The sequence below is a fragment of the Leptonychotes weddellii genome, chromosome 13 (genome assembly GCF_054177405.1).
Source record: "Leptonychotes weddellii isolate Sample4059 chromosome 13, ASM5417740v2, whole genome shotgun sequence".
In the NCBI taxonomy this organism is placed as follows: domain Eukaryota; kingdom Metazoa; phylum Chordata; class Mammalia; order Carnivora; family Phocidae; genus Leptonychotes; species Leptonychotes weddellii.
In genome coordinates, this window is record NC_138381.1 from 72,119,885 (window position 1) to 72,147,425 (window position 27,541).

Consider the following 27,541-nt stretch of genomic DNA (forward strand, 5'->3'; position numbering starts at 1 on the left):
TGGGGGGCTGTGATGTTCTCAGGGATCAGGCAGCACAGAAGGTTCCAGGCTGTGCTTCTCCTTTTGGCTCCGTTCCCCCAGGTGAGTTGCCCATACTCTCTGAGCCTCAGGCTCTTCATCTGCAGAAGGAACTGAGCCCCTACCCTGCCCCGTCTCTGCAGTTTCACCACGCCCCCCTGTACCTGGAGTGGGCTCCAGTGGGCATCTTCTCCAGCTCAGCCCCGCAGACGAAGGAACCCCAAGATCCCCCAGCAGGACCTGCAGAAGAGGACAGGGCGGAACCAGAAACCTGTAAGAGCTGAGATCAGGGTGTCCCGGGGCAGGGGGCAAGTGGAGGAGGGAGGGTGGGAGGGCTGGGCGCAATGCTGAAGTCTGTAAGATACTTGGTTTCAAATTCTTTATTCGTGCTGGAGACCAGCGCATCTCAGGTTCTCGGATTTCATAGGCATGTAAGATGTCCTTAAGATCAGAGCATAGAAATTATAGGGGCAACATAAAGTAGCCAGCTTTTCAGTTTGCCAGTTAAAGGTTGAAAAAGACCCCTGGAATCTACCGCTAGGGATTTAGAACCAAGCAGGTGAGAACCTTCTTGTTTTATACACCTGCCAGCATGCCTGGCCAGTGAGGGCCTCCAGTGAGAAGTCTCACCTCCGTCCTTGGAGCGGCATAGCACAAGGGCAGGGTAGGAATGCTGGGCAAGGTCAGGGGTGGCCCACCCCCACTAATGCTTCACACTTGGGGGCAGAAGGGGTGCCATTGGCACGGGGGGAGCACCATCCCCCCCTTGCCAGGATGGTCGTGCAAATAGCAAGGCATTTTGCACCCCCAGCCTCTCTGCCCACTGAATGTCCAGAGTGCTCAGTGCTCATGACAACCTGAAACACTGCCCGTGTTCCCTCGGTGTTCCCCAGATGTCCCCTAGGGGGCGAGAAGCGCTCAGGGTGGGGGCCACGACACATCCCGGAATGGAAGACTTTCAGAAAAGTTTTGAAAAGGGCTGGCGGTCCTGTTATCCAGATGTTAGGACCTTGCTCATCAGCAGTATCCCCCGCTTTCCTACTCACCTCCCCCCATAGGGTTACCCAGTGTATTAAAATAAGAATTGAGAAAATAAGTCTCCCATCTACCATCTCCGTCATTCCCAGAAAGTGTGACTCAGAGCAAAAACGGGGCGAGCAGAATTCTCAGATTAAAGAACAGGTCTTTAATTGAATAGACCTCACTGTCCATAAACCTCGCGGGGCTGTCTGCATTTGTCACGTTGTCGTGAGTCCGTAAAACCTTCAGGACCAGCCCAGTCGGCACCAGGCACTCGGGAGCCCCTGGTCTGGTATCTTTGTTCCAATCAGGAAGGACAGTTCTTTGGTCTCTGCATCTCGAGGCTCCAGGAGCCTCCCTCGTCCTCAGACTTACTGATTGCTGGTATGAACCTTCACTAGCCCGTGTTGTTGAGTTAGTTTTGTCCACAGATTGGATTAGGGTTCCCTTCAAAACCCGCTTTTGCCACCATAGGAAGACTTCTCTTGACGCAGTTCTGTGACTTTCTTAACGAGCCATCACCCCAAAATCATCAGCCACCTTAGCGTTCACTTCACTTGCTCATCCTGAACCTGAATAATATTTTTTGACCAAAGCAAGTCCTCCTTTTAGGCACACAGACTTGCCAGGAGCGAGGGCTCATTTCTTACCTGCTTAGGACCACTAATCCTGGTGCCATGTGGCCACACTCTGCACATGTCCTGGTGTAGCCCCTTGCCCTGGCCTTCTAGAACAAGTGTTCTAGAGTTTGTATTCTATGTATTCATTTGTTTTTCTTGCTCAATATCCGTCTCTGGCCGACGGGAGAACCATGAGGGCAAGGAGCGGCCGCCTTGCTCACTGCTGGGTGCCCTTTCCCCCACAAGGCCCCAGGCATAGCTCCATGAATGTGTGTGGACGGAGTAAACAGATGCAGGAAGAAGGGTTTCTGCCCCTCTCTCTGTGCCTGGAAGGCTGGGTCATCCTGGCCTTTGTGCCCCAAGCCTCAGGCACACAGTAGGAGCTTGGTGATGGAGGGTTCGTCCTCCAACCATTGTGCTGCGTCGAAGCAGAGTGGAGATGGTGCCAGCACCGATTCCAGAGACAGTCACAGCTCCTGCTGGGTGTACCAATTGATGCCCACCCCACGAGCTACCCTTCGCTTTGTTCTAACCCTTTCCCACTTCCTGGAATCGTGGACAGGCTCATTTCCTTGGTGTCTGACTTCCCTGTTAGAAAGTCCGTTCCACGAGGCAGGTACCTTGTCCGCTTGCTCCCTGCTGAACCTCAGCACCTGGAAGGAGGGCAGTGCTGGGCGCTGAGTGAACCCCAGGGCGCTTACGCCGTGCCCGGCCCTGCACTGAACACTTCCGGTTCCTCCGTGCGCAGCTCAGAGCTCCTGGGGAAATTACTGTCCTCCTTGTCCTCTCCTAGCTCTGCGGCTGGGCGAGCCACCGTCCTTCTCTGAGGCTCGGTTTCGGCGTCCGTAAAATGGGCATGATGACCATGCTGACCTCTAAGGGCGTAGGTGAGAGTATGGTGAGACACCGCAGGGAAAGCATCAATACTCTGCCCCTCTGGTGCAAGCCGGAGCGGATGGCTCATCATTCAGCCATGAGCACCAGCTTCTGCTGAGCTGGGGTGACCCCAGTGGGTGCCACGCAGACCCTCTTCCCCAGAAGAGGCCTGGTGGAGGGCAGCTGAGAGTCCCACTAGGAGCAGGGGCAGGCTGTGTGGACAGAAACGTTCTGGAGCTCACAGAGAGGCTTGGCAGAGACCCTGTACCCGAGGCTGCCCTGCCCCACTGAGCCCTGCTTCCCGGGGCCTGGACTGCCCTGTCGAGAGCCTCCCAGACAGACTTCCCCTGACAGGCCCTGCCTCTCGGGGCTGACGAGACTCACACAAAGGAGGCCGCGGAGCCCGGCCGAGGGGCCCGGCTGCAGGCCTGATTTCAGATGGGGCGCTGTGCGTGTCTGGACTGATTTCAAGCCCTGCTGAGGTCCGCATCACCAGGTGCATTCCTACAGAGCTCCCCTCCTGGGCCTCTTTTTGCCCTTTCTGTACCTTTTCTTACACGAATCGCATACACAGCCCCCTCCCCAGCCTCCTGTGCCATTCCTTTTCACGTGCTCCTCCCCCACGCCGGGGCTCCACCTCGTTCCTGAAGCTTCCTCGATGCCCATCGCACTCAGCCAGCCCCCAAGCCCTAGATTTTCTCAGGCCCCGAAAGAGGGGAGCGGGGAGAGGAGTGGACGGAGCTTTTATTTTTCCAGCCCCCCCTCCTTCCTTTCTGGAAAGCTCCCCGTTCCCTGTACCAGTCTCGAGGGAGGGGGGACAGTGTGTTTTATCTCCCCACAACCAAGACCCTCACCTCCAGATAAAGGGCTCAGAGTCGGGGGAGGTCCTGAAAAGCTGCTTGCAACTGATAACAGTCTCTGCTGTCAGCCTTCAGCGCCCAGAGCTGGGAAGGGGGGGGGAAGCTGCGGTAAATTCTGCGGCCTGATTATAATAAAGCCCCATGTGGCGATGCGTGACTGGGTTTTATTGTGCTAACTACAGATGGAAGCACATTCTCCCCTGCCTGCCCCAGCCCCCTCCAGCCCACCTGACTTTGAAATCCTTCCCCCCACTCGCACTCCCACCCTCTGGCCCAGCCCCGCTTGCCTTCCTTACTTCTTCCCTCTTTCTCTGGTTCCTGGTGATTTTGTTGGCGAACATCTGTTTGAGTTTCACAGTATCTCATTTTCCTTTCTCGTCTTTGTCTCCCCACTCGGGCCAGGAGCAGAAGTGCGTTTAAAAATGACCTTTGCCCTCGCTGCCGTGGCACTTGGCCTCCACGTCACACCTCTCTGGACAGGGACGCGGGTGTATGGGCCGCAGCAGGGCCTGGCCTGGCCACTCAGGGAGCAGAAGCCCTTCCCAGGGGTGTGGCTGGTAGGGACACAGTCCCCCAGACTCTGAGGTGTGGGCCACACCACTACTGAGTGGCATCACCGGGACTCTGACCCAGATCACCCCTTCCTAAGGCCTGTGTGCTTTTCACAGCTCTGTGCTGCTCCTGGCTGGTCTGTGGGCCCCTTCTCAATTTTTCCAGGCCCCCCATTTTCAGCAGATCTCAAGACCAGCCCCCTTGTCTTGTTCGTTCTCCCAGCATCCCAGGGGCAGTTACAGGTACAGGCAGGTGGTTGCTGGGGACACAGAGGTTTAGAGAAACCACAGACGTCTCTGTGCTGTTGGAGGATGGCCAGGCCACGTTTAATCATGTCTTTTATTTCAAGCTGGATATCCCTTCCGGATGTTGGGGGTCAGGGCTGTTGGCCGACTGATTAGCAGTTGGAGGAGCCGGTGAGCCAGGCCAGCCACACACCTGGGGCGGACATAGGTCCTGGCCGCCCTCACAGTCCCCTTGTTCTTCCCAGGCAGGGGCCAAGGGCACCTCACTCGCCATGGAAAGGATCAGTCTTCTGTTCCTGGGGTGCCAGCCCTAACTGTAAGCTCAGCTCAGCTCTTGCTAAACCCAAACATCCCATCTCCAGGGCAGGTGCCTCCGACCTTTCACACAGCTCTTTGAAGCCGGGCAAGGAAGCAGGATGGAGCTGGGCTCCCCTGAGCTGCTGTCCCGGGAGGCTTGGAACCCCTGGGACACCGGGAACTGGCTGAATGCTGGGCCCTTGGGAGGGCTGGCGGTCTTTGCTGGCGGCCTGTGCCCAGGCTGGGTGTGGGCAGCAGTACACAAAGGCCAATGAGCTGGTTGGTGTATTGGTTGACCACTGCCTAGTACAGAAGCCACAGGCCGTTGAGTTAGTTGCCAAGATTTAAAAACCACGGGTTTTTCTGTCAAAAGATGGATTTTCAGCTTCTCTTGGAAGACCTGTACGTGGGACCACCCTGAGTTGACCTCCCATGGCAGCAGTTGGCTGGTATCAAGCAGGGGCTGCCCCCTTAAGCTAACCACGAGCCTTCTTGGTCACCATCATCCCCACCTCTGTCTTCTCTTTCAAAAGAATTTCTTTGGTCTTCCGTGAACCTCTCTCCCGACCTGAAGATCGCTCAGATTTAGGGTTCAGAGGCGGCAGCAACCTCCAGCATTGGTCACGGGCGGCCCACTTTTTGTGATGTGGCTCCCATGGTCATTAATGAGAAAGTCCACCTGGGGCATCGAGCCCAGTGCCTGGCGCGTGGGGCCGGGGTGGGGGGCTGTCTAATCAGTCATCCTCCCCCCCCCCCCCCCGCTTTCATCTCCGGGATGGCAAATGCAAGGAGAGCCAGTGGGGTGGAAGTGTCATTCCCAGCTGAAGGTCGTGGTTTTCAGCTCGATTGAAGCTCTCATTCAGACCCCGAAGTCTTAGCTACTTTGCATAGCTCTGCCTCCCCATCATTAGCAATACTTTGTCCACCCTGCTTTGCTTTGAGCATTGAGTACAATAGCCACACCATGGAGTCCCTGGTTGGGTAAATTGTGTTAGTGTCTTGGGTGGGGGAGGAGCCTTTGTGTTGATTTCTTCTTTTTTGTCCTGGAGTGAGGGTCTGGGTTCTGGGTTCACCTCCGGGGGAGCAGGAGGGGCCAAGGCTGTCTGTTCAACTGATGTGAGGCAGACAACATTATCACGGTCGCCTGTGGCCATTGGGGCTTGAAAGGGTTGTTTTATGACAAATCGGTTGAAGCTTAATTAGGCCTCGCAAGCGTTCAGCTTGCCTCACGAGGGGCAGGGGAGGCAGACATGAGGTGGTGTGGGTACTTGGCGTGAGAGTGGGGGGCGCGGATTTGAACCCCAAGAAGCTTGAAGTGTTTGAGTGCAGGTGTGGGGGAGGAGAGGGCTGTATCTGTCAGCCGGCAGCTGGGGCCCCCTGCTCCAAACCACACGGGTGTGAGGGTGTTGTCTCGTGACCGCTTTGAAGAACCTCCAAGATGGGCTTCGATTTCCACAGGGTGCGGGAGGAACCTCAGAAGCTTGTGTGCGGAGGTGGGATGTGACCCCGGGCCCTGACCATGTGACATGGGGAAATCGGGGAGGTTGAACTGTGCACATTTCCTCATAGCAGGACTTCTAAGAGGTCACGGTGCTGGTCTCCTTCTTCTGAGCCTTCTGTCACCCCGAGGTGACGTCCACATGCATCACCACGGCTGACCCTGACCCTCAGCCTGCGGATGCACGGCCTCCTATTTGCTCTTCCCCATTCCTGAAATGCTCTTCCTTCCGAGTAGGTGGGACAAGAGGGCTGGGGTCACAGAAACAACAGCCCTCTGTAACCCTGTTCTCCAGAAGCACCCAGGAGCACGTTCTGCGCCCCCTTCCAGCTTCACTCCCTGCATGTGTCTCTCCGGAACTGCGTGTATGGAATGAGATTGGCCTCATGCTGTTTATCGGTTCAGATCTTAATTTTTCTTGTAATTTTTATATCATAAGCATAATTCTTTGTCCTCACACATCCTTTTGGAAATATTTTTAATGAACACCTATCATCCCGACCTCTGGTGACACTGTAACATTCCTAGTGTCCCATTTATGAGTATTTAGCGGTTCGTTTGTTTGTTTTCAGTTTTTGTCATGTGCAGCTCTGAGTTTATGTTGTTAGCACAGATCAGGCACTCTGACGTGTGGGGCTCTCCAAAGTTACGTACACTGGGGATTCTAATCGAACGTAACATCCCTGAGGTTCATGAGGTATTTAGAGGGTTCTAAGTTTTGCTGCCATTCTGTAATTTTTCAAAAGTTTTGAGTCGCGTTTTAATTTGAAAGTTCGCTCTGTATCGCTTTTGTGGAAAAGTAACCCGTCACTTAAGTTTGTGGTTCAGTAAAACAGTTCACACAGTAATTTATATCAAGGTTCACGTTGGTGTGGGTTAGTCCAAGGCTCAGACTTCTGGTCTGGGTTTCATATTCCTTTAAAAGAGAGGCCGGAGGCAGGACAGCCTCGCCCCCCTTCCTGGTCTCCCCCCGCCCCAGGTTCCCCCAAAGAGCAGCTAGAACCCCGTGCCAGCTGGGAATCCATGCCCCTTCCCGACGCCGCCCGCACAGAGGTGGAACCCCTCTGGTCTAGCAGGTTCTGTGCTATAGGCCCTGGGGCTCAGACCTTTCGTGGATCTGCCATCTAATGGATTTGTGTTTGGGGGGGACGCAGTGCCAGACAACGAGACCCCAGGAGGTGAAAAGCCAGCAGAGGGAGGAGCTGCGGACTGTCCAGAGAAGGTGGAAGAGGAGGAGGAGGAGGAGGAGGAGGAGGAGGAGGAGAGCCTCCCCGGATGTACTCTGTTTATTAAAAACCTCAACTTCAGCACGACGGAGGAGACCCTGAAGGGAGTGAGTGATGGTTGAGAACAACGGGGAAGGGGATCGTGGGGCGGGGAAGCCCGTCTGCTGATGCGCTGCCTGGTTTATTCGGCCTGTAAATCTGGTTCACGCTGATATGGGGCTTCACAGCCAGCCACCGGCCCCTCCATGTCCCTGCTGGGCTGTCCCGTAGGCATCTCCCCCAGGGACTTGAGTCACGGGCAGACCCGCCTTGGGGCTGGGAGGGGCACCCACAGACATGGAAGGGGACGTGCCAGGGCGGCTAGGGAGGCGTGTGCAGTGTGAAAGCTGTCGTCTGTGTGTGTTAGTGTTGCCCATTCAGAAAACAAAGCCACCCCCCACCTCTGCGCCCCGCCAATTGTTTCTGTGGTGTTAACTACCCAAAAGCAAATGTTAGCACCACCTCCTGGCCTGATGGGAGCAGGCAGAAGACCCAGGAATGAGTGCGGGGCAGCCCTGCCTGAAATCCCTGGACGGGATGTGGGTTTTGCATTCTTGGGGGGTGGGGCGGAGGGTACAAAGATGGGCATCTCCAAGTAGGTGTTTGGGAAATGTCAAGTGGGTCCTACATTGAGTGGGGTTGGGGGAGCCTTGTGAAGGAGTTGGCTAGAGATAGGGAAATGGAGCCTCCGGTTCCAAAGGATTATTAGGGCCTGCAAGCTCCCCCGCTGGGCTGAGACCTGCTATGGGGAGACTCCTCATTTCTATGAACTGGGTTTGACACATTTTTTTTTATGCATAAATCAGTGATTATTAGCAGGCTGACAGCCATGGATTGGTTCTGAAAAAAAAACCAAGATGGCCATAAGGATTGAACTCACTGACTTCTAAAAACTCTTGAGGGGCGCCTGGGTGGCTCAGTCGTTAAGCGTCTGCCTTCGGCTCAGGTCATGATCCCAGGGTCCTGGGATCGAGCCCCACATCGGGCTCCCTGCTCATGGGAAGCCTGCTTCTCCCTCTCCCACTCCCCCTGCTTGTGTTCCTTCTTTCGCTGTGTCTCTTTCTGTCAAATAAATAAATAAAATCTTAAAAAAATAAAAAATAAATAAAAATAAAAATAAAAACTCTTTTGAGTTCCAAAATCCCACAAATGGACTCAAGAGGGGGGACGGGGTCCACTGAGTCCCAGAGGCAGGATGGTGGTGGGTGGGTGGAAGGGAGGCCAGCCTGCATCCGGAGGGAGAGATTGAGGTGTCTCCTCTTTGGGGAGGCAAGAGGTCAGAGTGTGCACCATGAGGCCATCTGGCTAAGTCTGTGATGTGACTGTCCTCTTGCCGGTTGGGAGAGTGGCCACGGCAGAGGGGCACATCGGCCAAAGCAGCAGCATCTTCAGGGCAGAGATTTACTGTATGGAGCAACTGGAAACCCGCCCTGGGACTTCTCGTTGGTTGCTTCCTGAATCCATTTTGGTTCGGTTTGGATTTGCATTTGTAAAGAGGCAGGCCCCCAGTAGTGCCGGATTGCTTCGAAGAGCTGAAGGCAGCGTGTAGTTTGTGTTCGTTCCCGCTGGGCCGGCTCTTCCGGGTCTGGTAAGGGAACGTCATCAGGAATCGTTGCTTCCTGGAAGATGCAGCCAAGCTTCAGACTCGGGAGCTGGGAGTCGCCGCTAGGGTGATGTCCAGGTTCCACACACATAGCTGTGAGTCCTGAGCTTCAGGGGGTCAGGTCACTGTCCCAGGGCCACAAGCCCATCAGGGGCTCTGCAGGGAACGGCGTCCAGCCCTCGTGTTGCCCCAGGTTAGGAGTCAGACTGCCTGGACGTGGATCCCGGCCTCACTCTCGGCTAACAGTGCAAGCCTGGGTGAGTCCTTTATCCTGTCTGTGCCTCAGTCTCCCCGTCTGTACAGCGGGGATGTTAGGAGAATCTTCCCGTGGAGTGGTTTGTTTGTTTATTTTAAGATTTTATTTATTTATTTATTTGAGAGTGAGAGAGAGCGAAGCAGAGGGAGAGGAGGAAGCAGACTCCCCCCTAAGCAGGGAGCCCGACATGGGGCTCAATCCAGGGACTCCGGGATCATGACCTTAGCCAAAGGCAGATGCTTAACTGACTGAGCCCCCCAGGCACCCCTGGTGGAGCGGTTTTAAAGATCTGAGTAGGACGAATGAGACTTGAATTAAGAGAGTCCGTAAGTGTCCGCACCTTATGCACGATCTGGGTGTTAGTGCTGCTGTTAGTCCCGCCCTCTTGGGGCCCGTGGCCCCGTATGAAGCCTCTGTATTTTGAGCTGTGCCTGCACTAGGTGCAGGATTAGCCTGAAAATAGTGCTGATACACGTTGACATTCCTTTCCAGGTGTTTTCCAAAGTGGGGACGGTGAAGAGCTGCTCTATTTCCAAGAAGAAGAACAAAGCAGGTATTCCCTACAAAAGCACAGTCAGAAAGGACGATTCCAGAAGAACTTGTGGCTCTGGGCGGGGGTGGGGCAGTGAGGGTAACTCTCGCTTGCTCATTTGGAAGGTCCTCACATTCTCACGTGACCCACCTAAAACAGTCCCTCTTTGTCTGTCCCCGGAGACTCCCAGTGTTCCGTGGATGCGGCCGTGCACATCAGGGTCTTCTGAATTTAGACTCTGCCTTGGGCCTTGGACTGTCCCCTGGTCTCAGAGCGTTTGATGGTCCAACGGTGTTAACACTGTACCGTAGCAGAAGCCTCTCCCTCCTCCCAGCACCTCTGGGCTCTGGAAATGCCCTAAAGAAGAGCAGGGAGAGACTGATCTTGGGCTTTCCCATTTCCCTTCCAAGAGAAACAACCCAGACGTAGAACCTCTGGAACATTCCACTGAGCCATTCTCCGGGAGCTACAGAGCTGGTTTGGGACATAAGACAGGCAGCTAAGTACCACGTGAGCAATGTGAAGGCTCTGTCGCAGGGGCTTCAGGAAAGGAGGTGACCCCTGACGTCCAGGTGGCGAGTTGGGCTGGTAGAGGGGCCGCCAGCTCTGCCTGGGGCTGCCCCTGTGGGTTGTAGGGTCACTGCGTCCCTCTCCGCCATCAGATGCTGCGGAGCCTACCTTTCGGCCCTCGGGAGCACCCCTCAGCGTACTTTAGAAAGAGTTACCTGATCTTTCAGCGCTTTCCTGTATCCGCCGAAGAAACCAGTGTTCACGGCTGTCACAGGGTGGTGCCGCCTGGCAGCCAACAGATCTGTCTGAGGCTCCCTTCTGTGGCCCGCAGAGCCACGTGTGGACAGTTTCGTGGACTTTCTTACGGCGTCGGTGCCTCATTTGATAGCACGGAGTTGTGAATGGAAACGCAAGCAAGCGGTCCACGCCGTAGGGGCTCGGGTCTTACGAACAGTACAGTAGAGGCAAAGATGGGACCAGTGAGCAAGTTGAAGGTGGTGAATCTCGATCCTCATTTGGACCCATCAGACTTGAGCAAGCCCTCTGAGTTCAACTGTGAAAAAAACGAAAGAATAAAATTAATATATCTGTATAACATTGCAGGGGATGGGGGGAAGGAGGCACGCGTCACATTCTGTGCCATAGGGCAAGGTGTAATTAGACAAATGCCCTGTAAAATACCAGCTGCCCCCCCCCATTATATGTATGTATGTAAAGCGCATAGATCTCAAGTCGGGAAGCAAGTGTTTCCGATAAACTTTTGCGATCTTCCTTGTTCTCTGAACCCTTGCTACTCACTGCCTTAGAAGTAGGGGACCAGAGAGGTTTGCATAATGCAGCCGCCCTCCCCGTCTGAACTTGGTATCTGAAACCCAGGAGCAGCTGTAATCGGATGGTCAGAAATACCTGTAAAGGGGAGGGGGTGGGGGGATGGGTAAGCCAGGTGATGGATATTAAGGAGGGCACGTACTGCATGGAGCACTGGGTGTTATACGAAAACAATGAATCACGGATCACTACATCAAAAGCTAATGATACATGGTGACTAACATAACATAATAAGATAAAAAAAAAAAGATCTGTAAAGGGGAAGTCTTTGGTGCCTTTTGCTTTTCACGCACATATTCATCTTCTGCGTTGTGTGTGGAAGCAGGGGGACGGCCTAGGTAGATGTTGAGCCGCTTGTCATAGTGATGGTCATCCCTGTTCGTTCCTTCTCCCTCCCAAAGGCGGAATTCTATTACGAAGTTAATTATCATGTCAGTCATCTGTTAATTAATAGTCAACTGGGCCTCAGGTGACGGCTATACAACTTTGTTGGCTGGTTCTTCAAGATGACTGGTAATACATGGCGAGCCAGGAGCGGAAACCTTTTTGGGAACGAAGGAGGGGTATGAGGAAGAGAGAAAAGAGTGGACATCCAGGGGCCCTCTGGAGCCCTTGCACTTGGGCTCGTGCTTTCTTCGCTTTCTTGCCCACCCACATCACCCCTGTGATTTCTGCCTCTCTCCTTCAGGAGCGATGCTCTCCATGGGATTTGGATTTGTGGAATACAGGAAGCCAGAGCAAGCCAAGAAGGCTCTCAAGCAGCTCCAGGTAAGGTGGGGATTTCAGCCGAGGTCCTCGGAGGCACTTGCTAGGTAGTGGGGGTGGGGAGGGGGGCTCCCACCTGTCAGCGCTCCTGAAATTGAGCGGGAATGCAGACAAGTCCACATTTTTCTGGGCCCCTCACTTCCTCCAGTTCTCTAGGGAGGAGAGAACTGTGGCCCAAGAAAAATGAAGACCCCTCCTCAGCACTCTGTCGTCACTGTAGTGTGTTCACTAATCCACAGCTCTGTGCCAGGTCTGGGGAAGATGGCAGAGCGGACCTCTGAATAAATACACAGAACCAGGTCATGAGCACTTGGATGGAAATGAAGCAGGCACTTTGATGGGCAGGGAGGGCTACTTTACGATGTGTGGTCAGGGGAGGCCTCTCTTGAGGTGACAGTTGAGCTAATACCTAATGATAAGAAGGAGTCAACTACATAAAGATCTGGGGGGAAAGCAGTCTGGGGGGGGGGGAACAGCATGTGCAAAGGGCCTGAGGCAGGGACTCTAAGGTAGGAGTGAGCTTAGTGTGTTTGAGAGATACAAAGAGGCCAGTGTGGCAGAGGAGGTGTGGGGTGGGTGGTGCCTGGACCTGGATCTTGCAGGCCTTTTAACGACCTTGGAGTCCAGTTGTAAGGCAGTGAGATTTGATCAGAGGGCTTCGAGCACACCAGCGAAGGGACTCTTTTATGCTTCCAGACAGCCTCTCCAGCTGCTGTGCAGAGAGTGGATCATAGGGAAGCAGGTGGCATCATCCAGGCAGGAAAAGGTGTTGGCCTGGGCGGGGATGGAGGCAGTGGGGACAAGGGAGCTGAACTCCAAGGTGTTTGGCAGAGACTTCGCATCCTTTTCAGAGAAAAGAACAGTGCCTTCCTGCTGGGTCTGACGTGCAGAGTCAGCCCAGGGCCCTCGGGAGCAGGAGGGGAGCTGAACTGGGGCCCCAGGGAGCAGGACAGTCTGGGATTTGTGCCTCCCCAAAATGAGACAGGCCTCTGCTCGGAACAGTGTCCTCAACACTCTTCCCTGATGCCCCCCATCCCCAAGGCCTTTGGTGGCAGGGGCAAGGAGCAGTGCCCCTCTCCCCCCCACGCACCTCTTTCTTTCTGCAGACCTCCTTGCTCCCACTGTCTCTTGCCTTTCCCTCGTTCTGCAGCCAGAGCGCTCATGATCATGCCTCTAGATCAGGCTTCTAGACCCAAGTCCGTAGAAGGGCTTCAAGGGGTCCAGGGACCCTTTTAAGCCATTTTCAGAATGTCACGTGCCCTTGTGCACTGTACAAAGGAGGACATGGCCTGCCTGGCATGAGCCCAGGCAGTGGGAAGGTAAAATAGAGTTGAATCCGGCCCAGTTTACAAGCCAGGGCGTGGCCGGCGGCACACCATTCCCCAGCTCTTGTTCTTCCTCTGAGAGCTGCACCTGGGCCGGGCCCAGCTGGGCGGTTCTCAGTGTGGAAAGGACACGCATGCATACAGGGCCCCCTCCCAGTCCCAGCAGAGCTTCCCGTGCAGGGGAAAGGCCCCCGGGCTATTGGAAATGCAGCAGGGCACGTAGCCAATATGATTGTTTTTGTAGAATTTTGATGACCTTGGCTCGAGGCCACTTCACGAAGGGCTGAGTTGGTTTTGGGTAGGATGATGGGGAGGTGAGCCCTCAGGGCCTCTGCTCTCTTTGAAAGGCTCTCTTGCTCTCCACCAGGGCTCACAGACTCAGATGCCCATAAGGGCCGGGGACTTGAGGGGGGGGGGGGGGCGGCGTCCAAAGGGACAGCCGCTTCTTGGCTTCAGCCAGTTACTGCCTCGTGGTGGGGCGGGTCGCAACCATACCAGATCTCTGGGCTTTGATTTGTTTGTTGTTTTTTAATTTTTTTTTTTTTTTTTTAAGATTTTATTTATTTGCGAGAGAGAGAAAGAGACAGAGAGCATGAGAGGGAGGAGGGTCAGAGGGAGAAGCAGACTCCCTGCTGAGCAGGGAGTCTGATGCGGGACTCGATCCCGGGACTCCGGGATCATGACCTGAGCCGAAGGCAGTTGCTTAACCAACTGAGCCACCCAGGCACCCGTTTGTTGTTTTTTTTAAAGAGACACCGGAAGTCCAGCTTTGTTACCAGATGCCATGTGGGCCCGTCACTGGGCTTGAGCTCTGCACATTCAGTGCTCCGTTCTCTGCCACATAATGCAAGATTCTATAAAACACCCCGCACTGGTCCAGTGTTACCTCCCCGTGTGCACACATACGTGCACATTGCCACAAAGAATTGTTTACACGAAACTACGCGTGGTGTATTTTATGGGAGATTTAAAGGATTTTCGAGGGTAATTTTGTTAATACGCCAGTTTTGCCTTAAGGGACCCACGTGAGAACCTAGCTTTCCTTGCAACTCCTCTGTGGTTTAGAAATTATTTTTTTAAGCATACAATCTAACCTGAACTCCTGCTCTGCAAGCCAGACCGAAGGGGCTTCCTTTGCCTGCAGATGCTCATAAACGATGGAAAATTCTGTGTCCCTCCAGTGGCATAAAGGTCAAGGCCCACGCATGGCTTGAGAGGACATTGGAAGGCTGGGTCTCTGTGACCACCAGCTGCTGCCTGGGCTCAGCATGAGCCATTTCCAGGAGAAGCTGTTCTCTGTCCTTGATTCCAGCTGGCCCCTCTGCCTGGAAACATCCTCCCTCTGAAATTTCCTTTCCCCTCTGCGGAAGCCCTCTCTGGTGAAGGGCAGGGGTGCGGGTGAGTATTTCGGGGAGGACAGAGTGACAAGCTGTGTTGTCTTCTCTGTTAGGGTCACGTCGTGGACAGCCACAAACTGGAAGTGAGGATCTCCGAACGAGCCACCAAGTGAGTCTTCGGTGCCCCGTCTTTGCTTTGACCTGGGGCAGTCCCTTCTGCTCTGGTGCTGGTTCCCCAGCCCCTTGACATGACCCCCCGCCCGAACCCCTCACCATCTGGGACTCTTCCTAATGAAGCTGGTGTCCCATTTGCCAACTCTGAGGCCCGTTTCTGTGAGGAACTGGGACCGCTCCAGTCCTTTGAGTAAATGCTTAACGCACATTTATTATCATCGAAGGAGCAAGAATGGGAAAAACAAGCACGTCCTGCTCATCTTGGTGGTATAAATAACCCAACAAAGAGTTGCAAGTTGCTGGGGCTATGGACGAATGAGAGAAGCAATAAGAACTTAGACGTCCACCTTTATAGGGCTTTCTTTCTCAGAGCTGGACGACAGAGCCCAGAGACAGCCTCCAGTTAATTCGAAAGAGATTCAGTAGGTGTTAAAGATGGAGACAGACCAGTCTACCCAGTGACCAGTTTCCTGAAGTGGTGGGGTTTTCTCTAAGAGTTTAGTTTTGTTCCTATCCTTCTACCCGCTCGTACGTCTAAATGAGCTGATACCGCTGTGCTGCTTCTAACAGTGCCCAGCACACAACGTGCCCAGCGTAAGGCGTTATTGTCTCGTCGTGATCATCTACCTACCTCAGGTGATGAAGTGACTGCTTCTAACAGTCCTAGGGCTGGTTTAAGATAGTTGTTTGGTAGTTGTCAGCAGGTTGGTCATTTGTTGTGGTCGTTGAGCAGATGATCTGCCAGTGGCCGGCCTGTGGCCGCTGCTTTTCCTTCCTTCTCTCTCTGTTTTCAAACTACTCGTGGATGCAGCCCCAGGCTACCTCTGGTATTGTTCGCCCATCCCGGTCTGTGCCGTGTGCGCATCATTGGGGTGAAGGCGGCCTGGTACGGGACAGGTTCCTGAGCTGTGATGGAACAGTGGGTTTCCAGACATTGGGCCCCACAGCTTTGGGTTCTAGTCCCAGAGCCGTGTGACCTTGGGTGGCTGACTTGGCCTGAGAAGTAAAATGTGCCCACCGGAGGTTGTGCATGAAGCGCCTGGCACATGCGGTGCCCATGAGCACTCAGCCGGCGATCTTCCTTCTCCATACCCTATCTACAGGGAGTCAAGCTAAAGTCACCTTGCGAGCTTTCAGTGCCCAGCCAGTGTTGATTGAGTCGTTCTTTTATTCAACAAAAAATCAGAGCCCACTGTGTTCCAGATCCTCTGCCCAGTTGCCAGCAATGGAGTTTCCATGTGGTGCTCACATTCTGGGGCAGTGTATTTGGTAGAACCTTCTACAGTGGTGGGATTCTTCTCTGATGTTCTACATCTGTGCTGTCCAATATGGCAGCCACTTGCTGCATGTGGCATTTGAACACTTGAAATGGGGGGAGTGCAGCTTATTATCTATTGGCTGCGTAACAGAGTATCCCAAACCCAGCTTAACACAGTAAACATTTATTATCCCATGGTCTCTGTGGGTCCAGAACTTGGGAGCAGCTTAGCAGGGTATGTCTGTCTCCGCGTCTCTTGAGGTTACCATGGTGATGCTGGCTAGGGTTGCAGTCTCATCTGAAGGCTCCCCAGGGACTAAAGGATCCACTTCCAAGATGGCGCCCTCACAGGGCTGTTGGCAGAAGGCCTCAGTTCCTCACCACATTGCCTCTCCCTGGATTGCATGAGGGTCTTTACAGCCCATTTCTCACAGAGCCAGTGATCCAAGGGGCAGCAGGAAGGAAGCGACAGTTTCTTTTACGACCTAGTCTCAGGAGCCACTGTTGTGTCTGTCTTCCATTGGTCAGGGAGCACGGGAGGGGACTCCATGAGGGCCTGAATACCATGAGGCAGGGATCATGGGGGACCATCTTGGAGGCTGGCTCTCCCGGCAACTGAGGAGTCAAATTTTGAATTTTGCTTTCATTTAAATTTAACTGGCCATGTGTGGCTTTTGGCCACTGTATTGGACAGCACAGCCCTAGAGGACAGACCGTAAAGGGAAACACGAGCAAATATATACTGTGCGGTTAGGTGGTGGCCAGGAAGGAGAACAAAGCCGGGAGTGGGGGTGAGTTGCTGTTTTAGGGGCAATACTTAGGGAGGGCCTTTGAGGAGGTGATGTGGAGCAGGTCTGAAGGAAGCGAGTCGTAACAATCGTCTTCACGACAACTGCCACGATTTATGGAACGTTTAGCTCATGGCGGGCACCATACAGAGTGTTCGACAGGTCCTCAAACCGTATGACAAGGCCGGCACTATTATTAAGGCCGTTCTGCAGTTGAGGAAACGGAGGCCCAGAGAGGCCAAGTTACTTGCCCAAGATCACTCAGATCCTGTGTGGCCGACTTGGCTTCCACACCCCGATCATCAGCTCCCTGCTCACAGTCCTGCCCTGCTTTGATGCAGGTGCGCAGGTGAGGTGGGGCCATGTTGGAGAGGGCCCTGAGCCCCGGATCAGTTTCCTAACCCCAGCCCGTTTCCATGGCTAGAAGCTGCTCCAGGGCCTCGGGACGTTGGTCCTCGGGTGAACAGTGGAAAGTCTCAGATAAGCCCTTTGGACCATCTGGGGTCTTGCTGCATCCAGAAAGGGACCGTGGAGACTGGATATGGGGAGGAACTGGCCTCACCCTCGTTAGGGTTCCTCTCTCCAGTCCCGCTGGCCCCTGGGTCTCTCAGATGACGGGCAGGAGGGACCCAAAGGTGGGCAGGTGGGCTGACTGGGTGTCCATAGCTGTTTTGAGAAGACGGTTAGGCTCCGTGTCACCCACGGGAGACTACCTCCCTCCCATTTCATCTCTGCCTCATCCACAGCAACTCCTTGAATCCCTCACCTGCACAGAAGACCAGAGTGTCGGCTCTTGGAGGGAGGGCAGGGGAGTCCGTGGAGGGCAGCAGCTGCCTACACCCTGAATAACCTGAACCCTTTCCCACGACCGTCCAGGCCAGCTCTGACATCCACTCGGAAGAAACAAGTTCCCAGAAAGCAGACAACGTCAAAGATTCTGGTGCGCAACATCCCGTTCCAGGCTGACAGCCGGGAGATCCGTGAGCTCTTCAGGTGAGAGGCGCTGGTTCGGTCCAAGGGGCAGTGTGTGGGTGGGGAGCCTGCCGGAGCCTTGGAGAAGGTAGCCTTGGGGTCCTTTGATGGCTCCGCCGGAGGCCCAGTGGTCTTTCAGAGGTCATCTTTCGGCTGCCTTTGATTTATCTCCCTTGCACTCACGCACTGCTTTCCAGAGCAGTGTGCAGAAAAATCTCGAAGCAGCCAGGCCTCCTCCTCCTCCAGAGGTGAGACAAAAAGAAAGGGAAGCTGATCTCCATCCCCACCCACAGCAGGATGGGGCGGGAGCCCACGTGGCTGAAGCTCAGCTCTACCCACCATCTGCCTGAAATTCTTCCACCCAAGGCACTCCTCTGGTCTAAGCCAATGGTTCTCCTCCTCCTTGGTATTTTCGAGTCACTTGGTGACTTTTATAAACGTACCTTTGCTCAGGCCTCACCCCCAGGGAGCTGGATTTTGTTGGTCAGGGGCGGGGCCCAGACACTGATATTTTGATCAGAGCTCCTCAGGGGGGTTTGGGCTCTACTGACCAGCTGGAGTTGGGCGCCGCTGTCTACATTGCTACTTACGGAGAAGCCATTTCGAAATAAGGATGAATCACCTGCATAGATCATGCCGTCCAGCAGCAGATGCTAGCATGGGGTCAAAAATTTCGGGTTCTGGGACCTGGAAGAGCAGGCTGGGGGGCGGGGGGCGCAGCCGGAAGGCCCGGTGAGCCCATGCAGAAAGGCAGGTAATCAGACCAGTTTTCCCCCATTTTGAAAGAGAAACCAGCAATCGGATTTTGGGGGGGGCATAAGTTGGCAACTAATTTACTTTTCTGAAAATAAACATGGTACAGGACAGAGTCTGCCTGTGGCCACATACAGCCCAAGAGCCACCACTTTGCAACCCCCGTGCTGATACATTACACTGTTGAGCTTTTGAGGTGAATGAGGTCCTGCCCAGAACCAAGCCCTGGATCAAACGTCTCTATGGAGGACGTCACAGGAAGATGTTTAAAGCCCAGGCCCTCCCCAGGCGAATGCTGGGTGGTGCAGAGAGAGACCATCTAGCCCTCAGAATGTAACGGCAGATGGAATTAGCCCCAACCGAACAGATAATTTGGGGGGGCCCCCAAAACGTACAGCACCCTGGCCTGCGGGATCGAGAGAGCTAGGTCCCCGTTAGAATGATCACTTAGCATCTTACTCATTAGGTCAACTTACCGATGTCAACTGTGGATGCAAAATGCAAATCCTGTATTTTGGGGACCAGAAAGAAGTATCTTTGTATGCAGTCTGCCTCTCTGCACTCATTTGGTTTAAAGGATAGGGAGCCATTTATGGGATTTGCTTCCAAAGTCGCCATCCCTCTCGTCTCTGTGCCCCATCGTCCACTAGTGTGCAGTTCATTAACAGGCATGGTTAGCGGGAGCTGATGCAGACGCCTACCCTGCCGGCTTCTAGTAGCTGAGCCTTAGCTGTGATCCCGGGTCCCCCGCGTGGCAGCAGCAGCCTGGTGAGCTGGGGTCACAACCTGGGGGGGACGTTTTCCATTTCCCCACACCCAGGGAGACGAGAGGAGTACGTGAGTGAGGCCGTTGCAAGAGTCCCTATCCTCAGCCCCACGCGCCTGCTTGTTTTCACATGCTTCTGCTTTTTAAAGAGAGTCCAATTTAAGAACTGCCAGATCAAAACGGGATTGCTGCAAACAGCACGTGTTGATCAGGAAATAGTATCCCGCCGAAATGACAGTTCCGCTTGTTTCCACAGTGTATTTAGGATGACATTTATCCAGGGAAACAAAAGACCCAGACAGAAAGGGAAAACGCTTTGTTTGATCTCTTGTTTTATATTTATTTTGAGAAGACAGGGAATTAGTGTCCACCGAACGTAATTATGCGCGGCGTCTCTTCTCCCTGCCATTGTTGTGATGATGGTTTCCGCCAGCCCTTGGAAATGATCGGAAAGCCAGTCTTGGAGGGCTCACCTTGCTTTGTTGTGCACTCGGGCTGGGGGTGGAGGCAGTTCCGAGCGGCGGGCAGCAGGGGTCGCTGTGAGCCTTCTCGGGGCTAAGCTGGTCCGCGAAACCACAGACCCGATTTCCAGACAAAGCCAGTGGCCGGCAAAGGTCAGAGCCAGGGGAGGATTTCAGGATTGAGGGGAACCAGTCTGGTCCATTTCTCGCAGGCAGGTTTTGCGCGTTTGTCCTTCCAGGTGTAATCAGAATCCCAGCTCCTTCCGATGGAGCGCTCACTGTGTGTTGGGCCCTAGCTGTGGGTCTGCCGGTCCCATGTCTTCTCCTTTAAGCTGCGCAGCCGTGCTGCGGTGGAGGGATGCTGTTCCCCGTTTTGCACCCGGAAGGATGCTGGAGACCCGGGCACGTGAAGCATCCTGCCCGGGACCCACAGCTGAGCCAGGGCTGGGAATTCAGTGGCCTGCCCCAGAGCCGTGGCTCGGAACCACTCCTCTCTGCAGCCTGCTCTCCTTCTCCCGGGTCTGGAAGGACACTGCCCCCGAGATCATGTCAGCGGAAACACTATCCCGTGAACGTATGGTTCGTACCGGCCATTGTGCTAGGTGTCGGGCATGCAGCCGTTTCAGGAGAGATGGGCTCCTCCCTCGAGGGCTTCAGTGTCTGTGAGGGACCAGGGAGCAAAGCGACAGTGACAGTCGGACAGTGACACTCTCGTGATGTGCAGGAGTGAGTGTAGGGCCGTGGGAAAGCATGGTCAGGTCCTCAAGAGCACCCGCCGGGAGGTGGCAGCTCACCCGCCCTCCCCAGCCTCCGGGGGCCCTGCCCGTGGACTGGGGCAGCAGCTTCCCAGCCAAGGCAGCATTTGCCTGCGCCTTCCCTGGAGGCCAGCAGCCTTAAGGTCGGGCCCAGCCACACCACACCGCAGCCCCTTGAACCCAGCCGCGACGGGGCCCAAGGGGCGCTGCGGATTCACGTCCCTGCAGGGTCGTCGTCGTCGGGGACAGTTCGAGGCCCGCCCTTTAGAAAAGTCAGAGTAGACACGGCAGTGGATTGGGAGGCGGCACTTCTCTGCCACCTGCCTTCTGGGCCTCAGTTTCCCCTGGCACAAAATAACAGTAGGAACACTACTGCTAGCGTATCCTGCAACGTACGACGAGGATGCAGTGAAAACGTTATTGTTTATCATCATCAAGTAAAGTTTTCCAGCCCATCCTGTGCCAGGCACTGCTTTGCGATAGTACAGGTCTGTTTCCCACAACAGCCCTGCGGCGGAGGGTTGCCTCCCTTTCCCAGGGAGAAAATCCGCTCCCCAGCCCAGATTCCCACCCCTGGGCAGCTGCCGGCTCGCCCGGAGTCCAGCTCCCACGCCATGTGACTGCCCCTGGGGATTTTGCATGCGGGGCATTTAATGCAGGACCTGGTGTGGGGTAAGTAGTTGATAAACACTAGCTATGGTTATCGAACGGCACGAAAGAGGTGGCACCAGGCTTGGAACCCAGGGCAGGGCTGACTCGACAGAGCCTATCTGACAGCATTGCAGAGCCTCGACGGTCCTCTGGGGCATTTTCTCAGTGTTTCTCCTCCTTTGCTATGTCCCTCCTGCCCTGTGATCGTCTCCCCCTCCAGCTAGTTCCAGGCTGGAGAGAGTCAGTACTGGGGGACACAGGCCTCTCCACCCCAAAAAGGAAACACGGAAGACAAACGGGGATTCTCTGGAGTGTGCAAGTGTGTGCATGCATGCAGGGAGCAGACGCCTCACCCCAGAGCCAGAGCAGGGCTGGAAATGGCCCCCCGGCTCACCCTGCTGTGTGCACAGTCTTAAGCCAGCATCCGTTCCAGAAGAAGGGGGGACCAGCTTCCCCTCCTATCTGGGTTTGCTCTGGGGAAAGTAGACGTGTGTGTGGACCTCTGCGTCTGGGGGATGCTTTGCCCACCTCCATTGGAAAGCCTGGATTTGAAGGTCCCTGGGACAGAAGGTGGTGTAGAGAACAGCCCCACAGATGGGGCCTAAATCTGTACCCCACCTGAAGCTTGTGCATTCACACCCCCGCCCCCCCCGCCCCCGCATCCCCCCACCCCGCATCCTTACGTACAAGCACGAGTGCAGAGCCAAGGCATTTGATGGACAGGTCTTGTTCCCACCCAAGTTTCAGGGGCTGGGCCCGAGATGGCACAGACGCCTTGGGATCAGGATGGCTAATGCTCTCGGCACTCAGGCAGTGTCGGGCAGCAGGCTCACCACATCCCACGTGCGAGAGCTGCTTGCCCACCTCCTAGAGGAGGAACCTGGGGCCCCGAGAGGTACAGGGGCCGTTCCTAGAAGGACCCTCGGCTTTACCTGTTTCTCTTGTACCCCATGGGCGCCTTGGTTTGGGCTGCTCAGTTCCTGAAAGGCAGTGATCCTCCGGGAAGGAGTTTCTGCCAACAGGGCTGGCTTTGTGAGCGTGTGACCATGTGGCCCCCTGAGGCCCCATGCTTGCTTCAGTACTCTGTTGTCACCGTCCTGAAATTCTTACTGTTTGGACGAGAGGCCCTAAGTTTTCCTTTCACACTGGGCCCTGCAAATGACGTAGCCAGTCCTGCCTGCAAGCCCCTGGAATGGTGCCTGGCACACAGGAAGACGCTTCGTGCCCGCTGGAATTAGCGATTTTAAAATAGGCCTTCAGCTCACCCCCAGCCAACGTAGCTTGGCCTGTCCTAGTCTCTCAAAACTCCCAGACCACCTCACAGCCACCCTTGGAGAGCTGTCCCTGTGGTGGTTTAGTGTCCCTTCCCCCCCCCACCCCCCGACCCCCGGACTGTAATCTCGGACACTTAGGTCGCTGCTCCGTCCACGGGCCCCTGGTATGCAGAGAGTGCTCGATAAATGGTTGCTAAGCACATAGATACACTGTGCGCCCTTGCTTATGGAATCCTAATAAAAACAGGAGGTGTTATAAGAATAAAAAAAAAAAATAAAAACAGGAGGTGTGAGGCACAGAGAGGCTAGGGAGTTTGCCCGGGGCCACACAGCTCTGCAGGGGCACCACCCGTTCTCTCTCACTCTGGAGACCCCCCACCTCCGTGGGACTGTCCGCAAGGGTCCGGGGCGTTAGGTGGAAGGTGCTTCAGGTGGGCTAGGGCAGCGGCTGCAGGCTGCAGATGGGGAGAGCTTTTCAGCTTTTTCATCTGGTCCTCCCATCCTCTCTCTCTTTTTTTTTTTTTTTTTTTTTGGTTATTCTATTCCTCAGAGGTGTGAACCACCTGCCAGGGGTGTGAATGGGTGAGCTCCCGACAGGTGTCTAGAGGCCTTAATTACACGGCTTGCGTCTCCTGTCCCCAGTGCCCCTGTTGTGCCTGCTTTGTGGACAACGTCCGTTGTCCTGGCCTCTCTCCTCCTCATTTCCTCTCACGGTGACTGTGACTGTGGAGGGAGGGCCGAGGATAGCCTGCCCGCCAAGTTCCCCTCACACCCCCCCCGCCTTTTTCGCCTCGCCCAGGTGTGGGGTCACTGCCTGGTTAACTCCTGGTTGTCAGCAGTACTTTTCCAAAAGCTGGGAGCCCTGGTATATCTGCTCCCTGCGGAGGCCCAGGGCTGATGGGGCCACTTCCTGCTCGCCAGGCTCCACAGGGGAGAAGCTCTGCAAAAAGCAGCCTTGGGCAGCCCCGAAAGACCATTCGAGAAGGGGTGTGGGAGTGGGGGAGAGAAACCCCTCAGCCACGTTCTACAAGGGATGGGGTAAGGAGGCTGTCCCTCCCCGCATAGGTCATCCCCCTACATGCGCCCCTACAGGGAGCCCCTAGATGGAGGCCGCCACACGCGTTCAGTGCTGTGCCAGCCAGCTGCTCTCCCACCACAGCAGAGTCGAGTAGCTGCGTCTGAGACCAGCTGACCTGTAAGCCCATAAAATATGGACGGTCTGGCCCTTTATGGGGTACATTTGCTGATCCCTGGACTGAGTTAAACGTCGGGCTCGAATGGAGCCAGGGCACGTCCTAGGGGTTTTTGGCATTGTCTTCTAGATGCATTACCCAGATACGGTGATGCTTTCTTTCCCTTTTTATAAAACCTACAGACCTTACAGGCAAAGCTGTCACCCCGTTGACCCCCATTGAGCTGTGAGATGTGAGGCCCCACTCAGAGTTGCTGTGTTCACCTTGGCAGGCCCCTTCCCCCACTCTGACCTGTTTTCTCATCGGGGACGTCCCTGCTCCTCCTGCTTTGCTAAGATCTTTGTTGTTTAAGAGCCTTTTTTAGAGCAGTTTTAGGGTGATGGCACAATTGGGAGGAAGGTACGTAGTGTCCGTACACCCCCTGCCTCCCCATACACAGCCTCCCCATTATCCACATCCCCACCAGAGTGGGACGTTGGTTACATTCAGTGCACCCACACTGATTGGTCACTGTCACCCAGAGTCTGTAGTGTGCGTGAGGGTGCATTCTTGCTGGTGTCTATTCAGCACGTTTGGACAAAAAGGTAATGACATGTACCCATTGTGATAGTATCCTGTAAAGTGTTTTTGCTGCCCTAAAAGTCCTCTGAGCTCTGCCCATGCATCCCTCCCTTCCCCTTTGCTGAGGTTTTAAAGGATGGTATGAATGCATTCATTCATTCTCAGCTGAGCTGGAGGCAGCAGTCAGTGAATTTAGGGCCCACCCAAATGCAGTATGAGCTCACCTTACCTCGATCACATCTGCAAAGACCTGATTTCCAGTAAGATCCCATGCATAAGCTTTGGCGGACATGAATTTGGGGGACACGTGTCACCCAGGACTGGGTGTCTTAGAGGGGGTGGTCAGGGGAGGCTTCTCTGAGGGAGAGATTATAGTGGGGACCTGAGAGTATGAAGGAGTGAGCTGCCTACAGATAAGGGGGGTCCTGCAGCAGGTGCCATGCCCTGAGGTGGGAATGACCTTGGCCCCTCAGGGGAATCGGTGGGGGGAGCAGGAGCTGAAGGACAGCACTGAGATGAGACGAGTGGACAGGGGCACAGTCTTGTGGGCCACGAGGAGGGCTTTGGATGGTTTTCAAACTTGTTATTCAGGTGTGACTAGCACTCAGCTCAAGAAACAGAGTATTCCCAGCCTGCCCTATGTCCGGTGCCCTGTTCCCATCACTGCCCCCCCACCTGCTCCCTGCCCACCACTTCCCTGACTTCTAAACATGTGTATTTGCACGGCCAGGTTCTTTATGTTCTTTATGTCAATGGCATCATACTCTATATACTTTTTGGCTTCTGGTCTCTCTGCTCAGCATTTTTTGTTGTGAGATACTTCTGGGTTGTTGTGTTGTCATTGTGATTTGTTCATCCTCGGTGCTGTGTAGTATTCCATCGTGTGAGTATGTTGAAATACATTTATCCATTTTACCGATGAGCACTTGGGTACTTTTCAGGGTTTTGGCTATTTCGAATATATAATGCTCCTGTGAATATTCTTGTGTGTGTCTTTTGGGGACCACGTGCATGTGTCTCTGTAGGTGTCCCTGTAGGACTGGGATTGCTAGGTCATGGGATGTGCATATTTCAACTTCAGTAAATATCTCTATCAGGTTTCCAAAGAAGCTGTGTCAATTTGTACCTCCCTCTGGGCCTGAGCATTCTGGTTGCCTCTGGTCCTCGTCAACACTTGGTATGATCTGTCTTTTTTAGCCATTCTGGTATGTATATAACAGCATCATCATATTGTGGTTTTAATTTTTGTGCTTCCCTGGTAGCTTAAGGAAATCAAATGTTTTTTCATATGCTTATGAGCATGTGTTTAGACTCTTGTGGAATGCCTGTTCAAGTCTTCTGCCCATTCTTTTAAAAATTGGGTTGTCTTATTTTTTCTTTATTATTTTTCCAATTACTTTCTATATAAGTTTACATGTTCTGGATTCAAGTCCTGTGGTGGATATATGGTTGCAGCCCCTCCCTCTCCCATCCTATGAGTATCTTAATGGTGTCCTCCCAATGGTATCCTTTGATGAACAGAGGGCTCTTAATCTTAATGTTTGTCACTTTTTTCCCTTCATAGTTCCCTTCATGTGTTTTGTGTCCTATTTAAGCAATCCCTGCCTCCTCCAAGCTCATGAAGATAGTCTATTTTCCTGTAAAAGCTTTGACCTTTCACATTTAGGTGGGCAGTCCCTCTGGAATCGATTTTTGTATATGGCGTGAGGTAGAGATCGAGATACTTCCCCACCCCACCCCCATGGATAGTCAGTTAGCCCGACATCATTTATTGTGAAGGCCATTCTTTCCCCTCTACTCCACAGTATTGATTTTGTCATAAATCAGGTGACTGTGTATGTGAGGGTCTGCTTCTGGACTCTGTAATCTGTTCCTTGGGTCTATTTGTCTATCCCTGTGCCAATACACACCGTCTTAATTGCTGTGGCTTTGTAAGAGCTTGATATCTGGTGTCTTTGTTCTTCCCCAAGACCGCCTTGACCGTTCCTGGCCCTTTGCTCTTCAGGCCTTTGTGTTTTATTACACAGCCACGAGAGGTGCTGAGCGGAGGGAGTGGTGGGTGACTTAACATTTGTAAAAGATCTTGAGAGAAGAGGGTCAGAGCGGGTGTGAGGAGACCCGCAAGGAGGTTTTTGCAGCCACCTGGGCCCAAGGCGATTGTGGTTTGGACCAGGTGTGGGCGGTGGAAGTGGGTGCTGGGTCGGTCTGGGGGTGCAGTTGCAGACTCCTGCTGATTGATGGCTTTACTGAGTCTCCTGCTATGGAGACAGCAATGGAGGATAGCTCCTACGTTTAGGGTCCTCGGCAACTAGCTGGATGATGTGCCACGTTCGGGGGTGGGGCAGCAAGGGAGGTGTTGGCCCCGCTCCACATGCCCCCCGTTTCCTTGCCCGGGATGTGTCACACATAACCGCCAGCCACCATGGTGGTGCCACCGTTGAGCTTCTCAGCCGATCTGCGCATGCCCACACGCGTGTTTGGGGGTACACGTGAGCCTTCCTTCTGGGAACAGCTCCGGCTCATCTGCAGATGTCGGCCACAGCATCAGCATTGCTGTACCCACATTCCTTCTCGGCACATTCTCTGCTGCATGAGGGAGGCACTGTTGACGATACCCCCAGACATTTGCACAGCTCCTTGCCGGAGGGCCCTGCCAGGGCCTGAAGTGCTCCGCTGCTCGTGATTTCACTCGTTCCTCCCGCGACCAGCCTCGGGAGCCGAAGCTGAGCACACAAGGCAGATGGCCACCCGGCCATAAAACCCCAAGCAAGTTGCAAAGTCGATTCACACTCCCCATCACTCCCTTCCTGTGCAGCCTCTCCCACTGCACATTCCAGGGATAGAGATGTGCCTTTTGAACCCTTTCCTGGACCCATCCGGCATGTGTATTAAGTTCTTTCCATATGCCTGTCCTCGGCAGTCATCACTATGCGATTTTCTATGTCCGTGATGCTCATGAAGGCCAGTCTGCAAACTTGACACGTGCTTCCCATGAGCTGAGCACCGTGCCATCTTCAAAGAGCTGGCCCTGCCCTCAGGATTGCTACCTCCAGAAAGATGATGAGAGTTACAAGGCCGTAACTAAAATTTGCCAAGGAATCAGTTCTTCCTCAAAGGGAATGTCCCAAAGACAGAAGGGAGCAGTCCTTGCCGAGCATCTTTTTATTTGGAAAAAAGATCTGGCATTACGAATGAACCCCAGGGTTCACATTAGCCAGCTGTGGGATGCAGCGCAACACAATCACCTGGTCCAAATCCCAGGTATTCCCCCCCCCCGCCCCATGGCATGGCCACATCTTGACTCCAGCTCTTAATATGGGCCTGCTTGGTTTGGGGGAGGGGGGCATGGACTAGGCTCTATCAGGTTAGAGAACCCAAAGCTGGCTAGCCTTCACAGGCGATCCCAAGAGGAGACTGCTGATCCTCGCAGCAGATGTTACCGAGAGTCGGACCTCTGCTCAGAGCGAAAACAAGTGAAAATACGCACCCTTTGGAATGGCTAGAATAAAAAAAAAAACAGGAGGAACA

The 27,541-nt window shown here is 54.2% G+C and overlaps 1 protein-coding gene across 1 annotated transcript in view; it reads left to right on the plus strand.

Annotated features, from left to right (window-relative positions):
- The window catches only part of RBM19 (RNA binding motif protein 19), a 128,848-nt gene that overhangs the window by 21,975 nt on the left and 79,332 nt on the right, over positions 1–27,541 (plus strand). The window contains exons 15-20 of the mRNA XM_081800951.1: positions 162–291; positions 7,141–7,319; positions 9,603–9,663; positions 11,669–11,748; positions 14,521–14,576; positions 17,504–17,620. Coding sequence (XP_081657077.1) covers positions 162–291; positions 7,141–7,319; positions 9,603–9,663; positions 11,669–11,748; positions 14,521–14,576; positions 17,504–17,620 — 623 coding nt within the window. The remainder of the gene's footprint in view (positions 1–161; positions 292–7,140; positions 7,320–9,602; positions 9,664–11,668; positions 11,749–14,520; positions 14,577–17,503; positions 17,621–27,541) is intronic.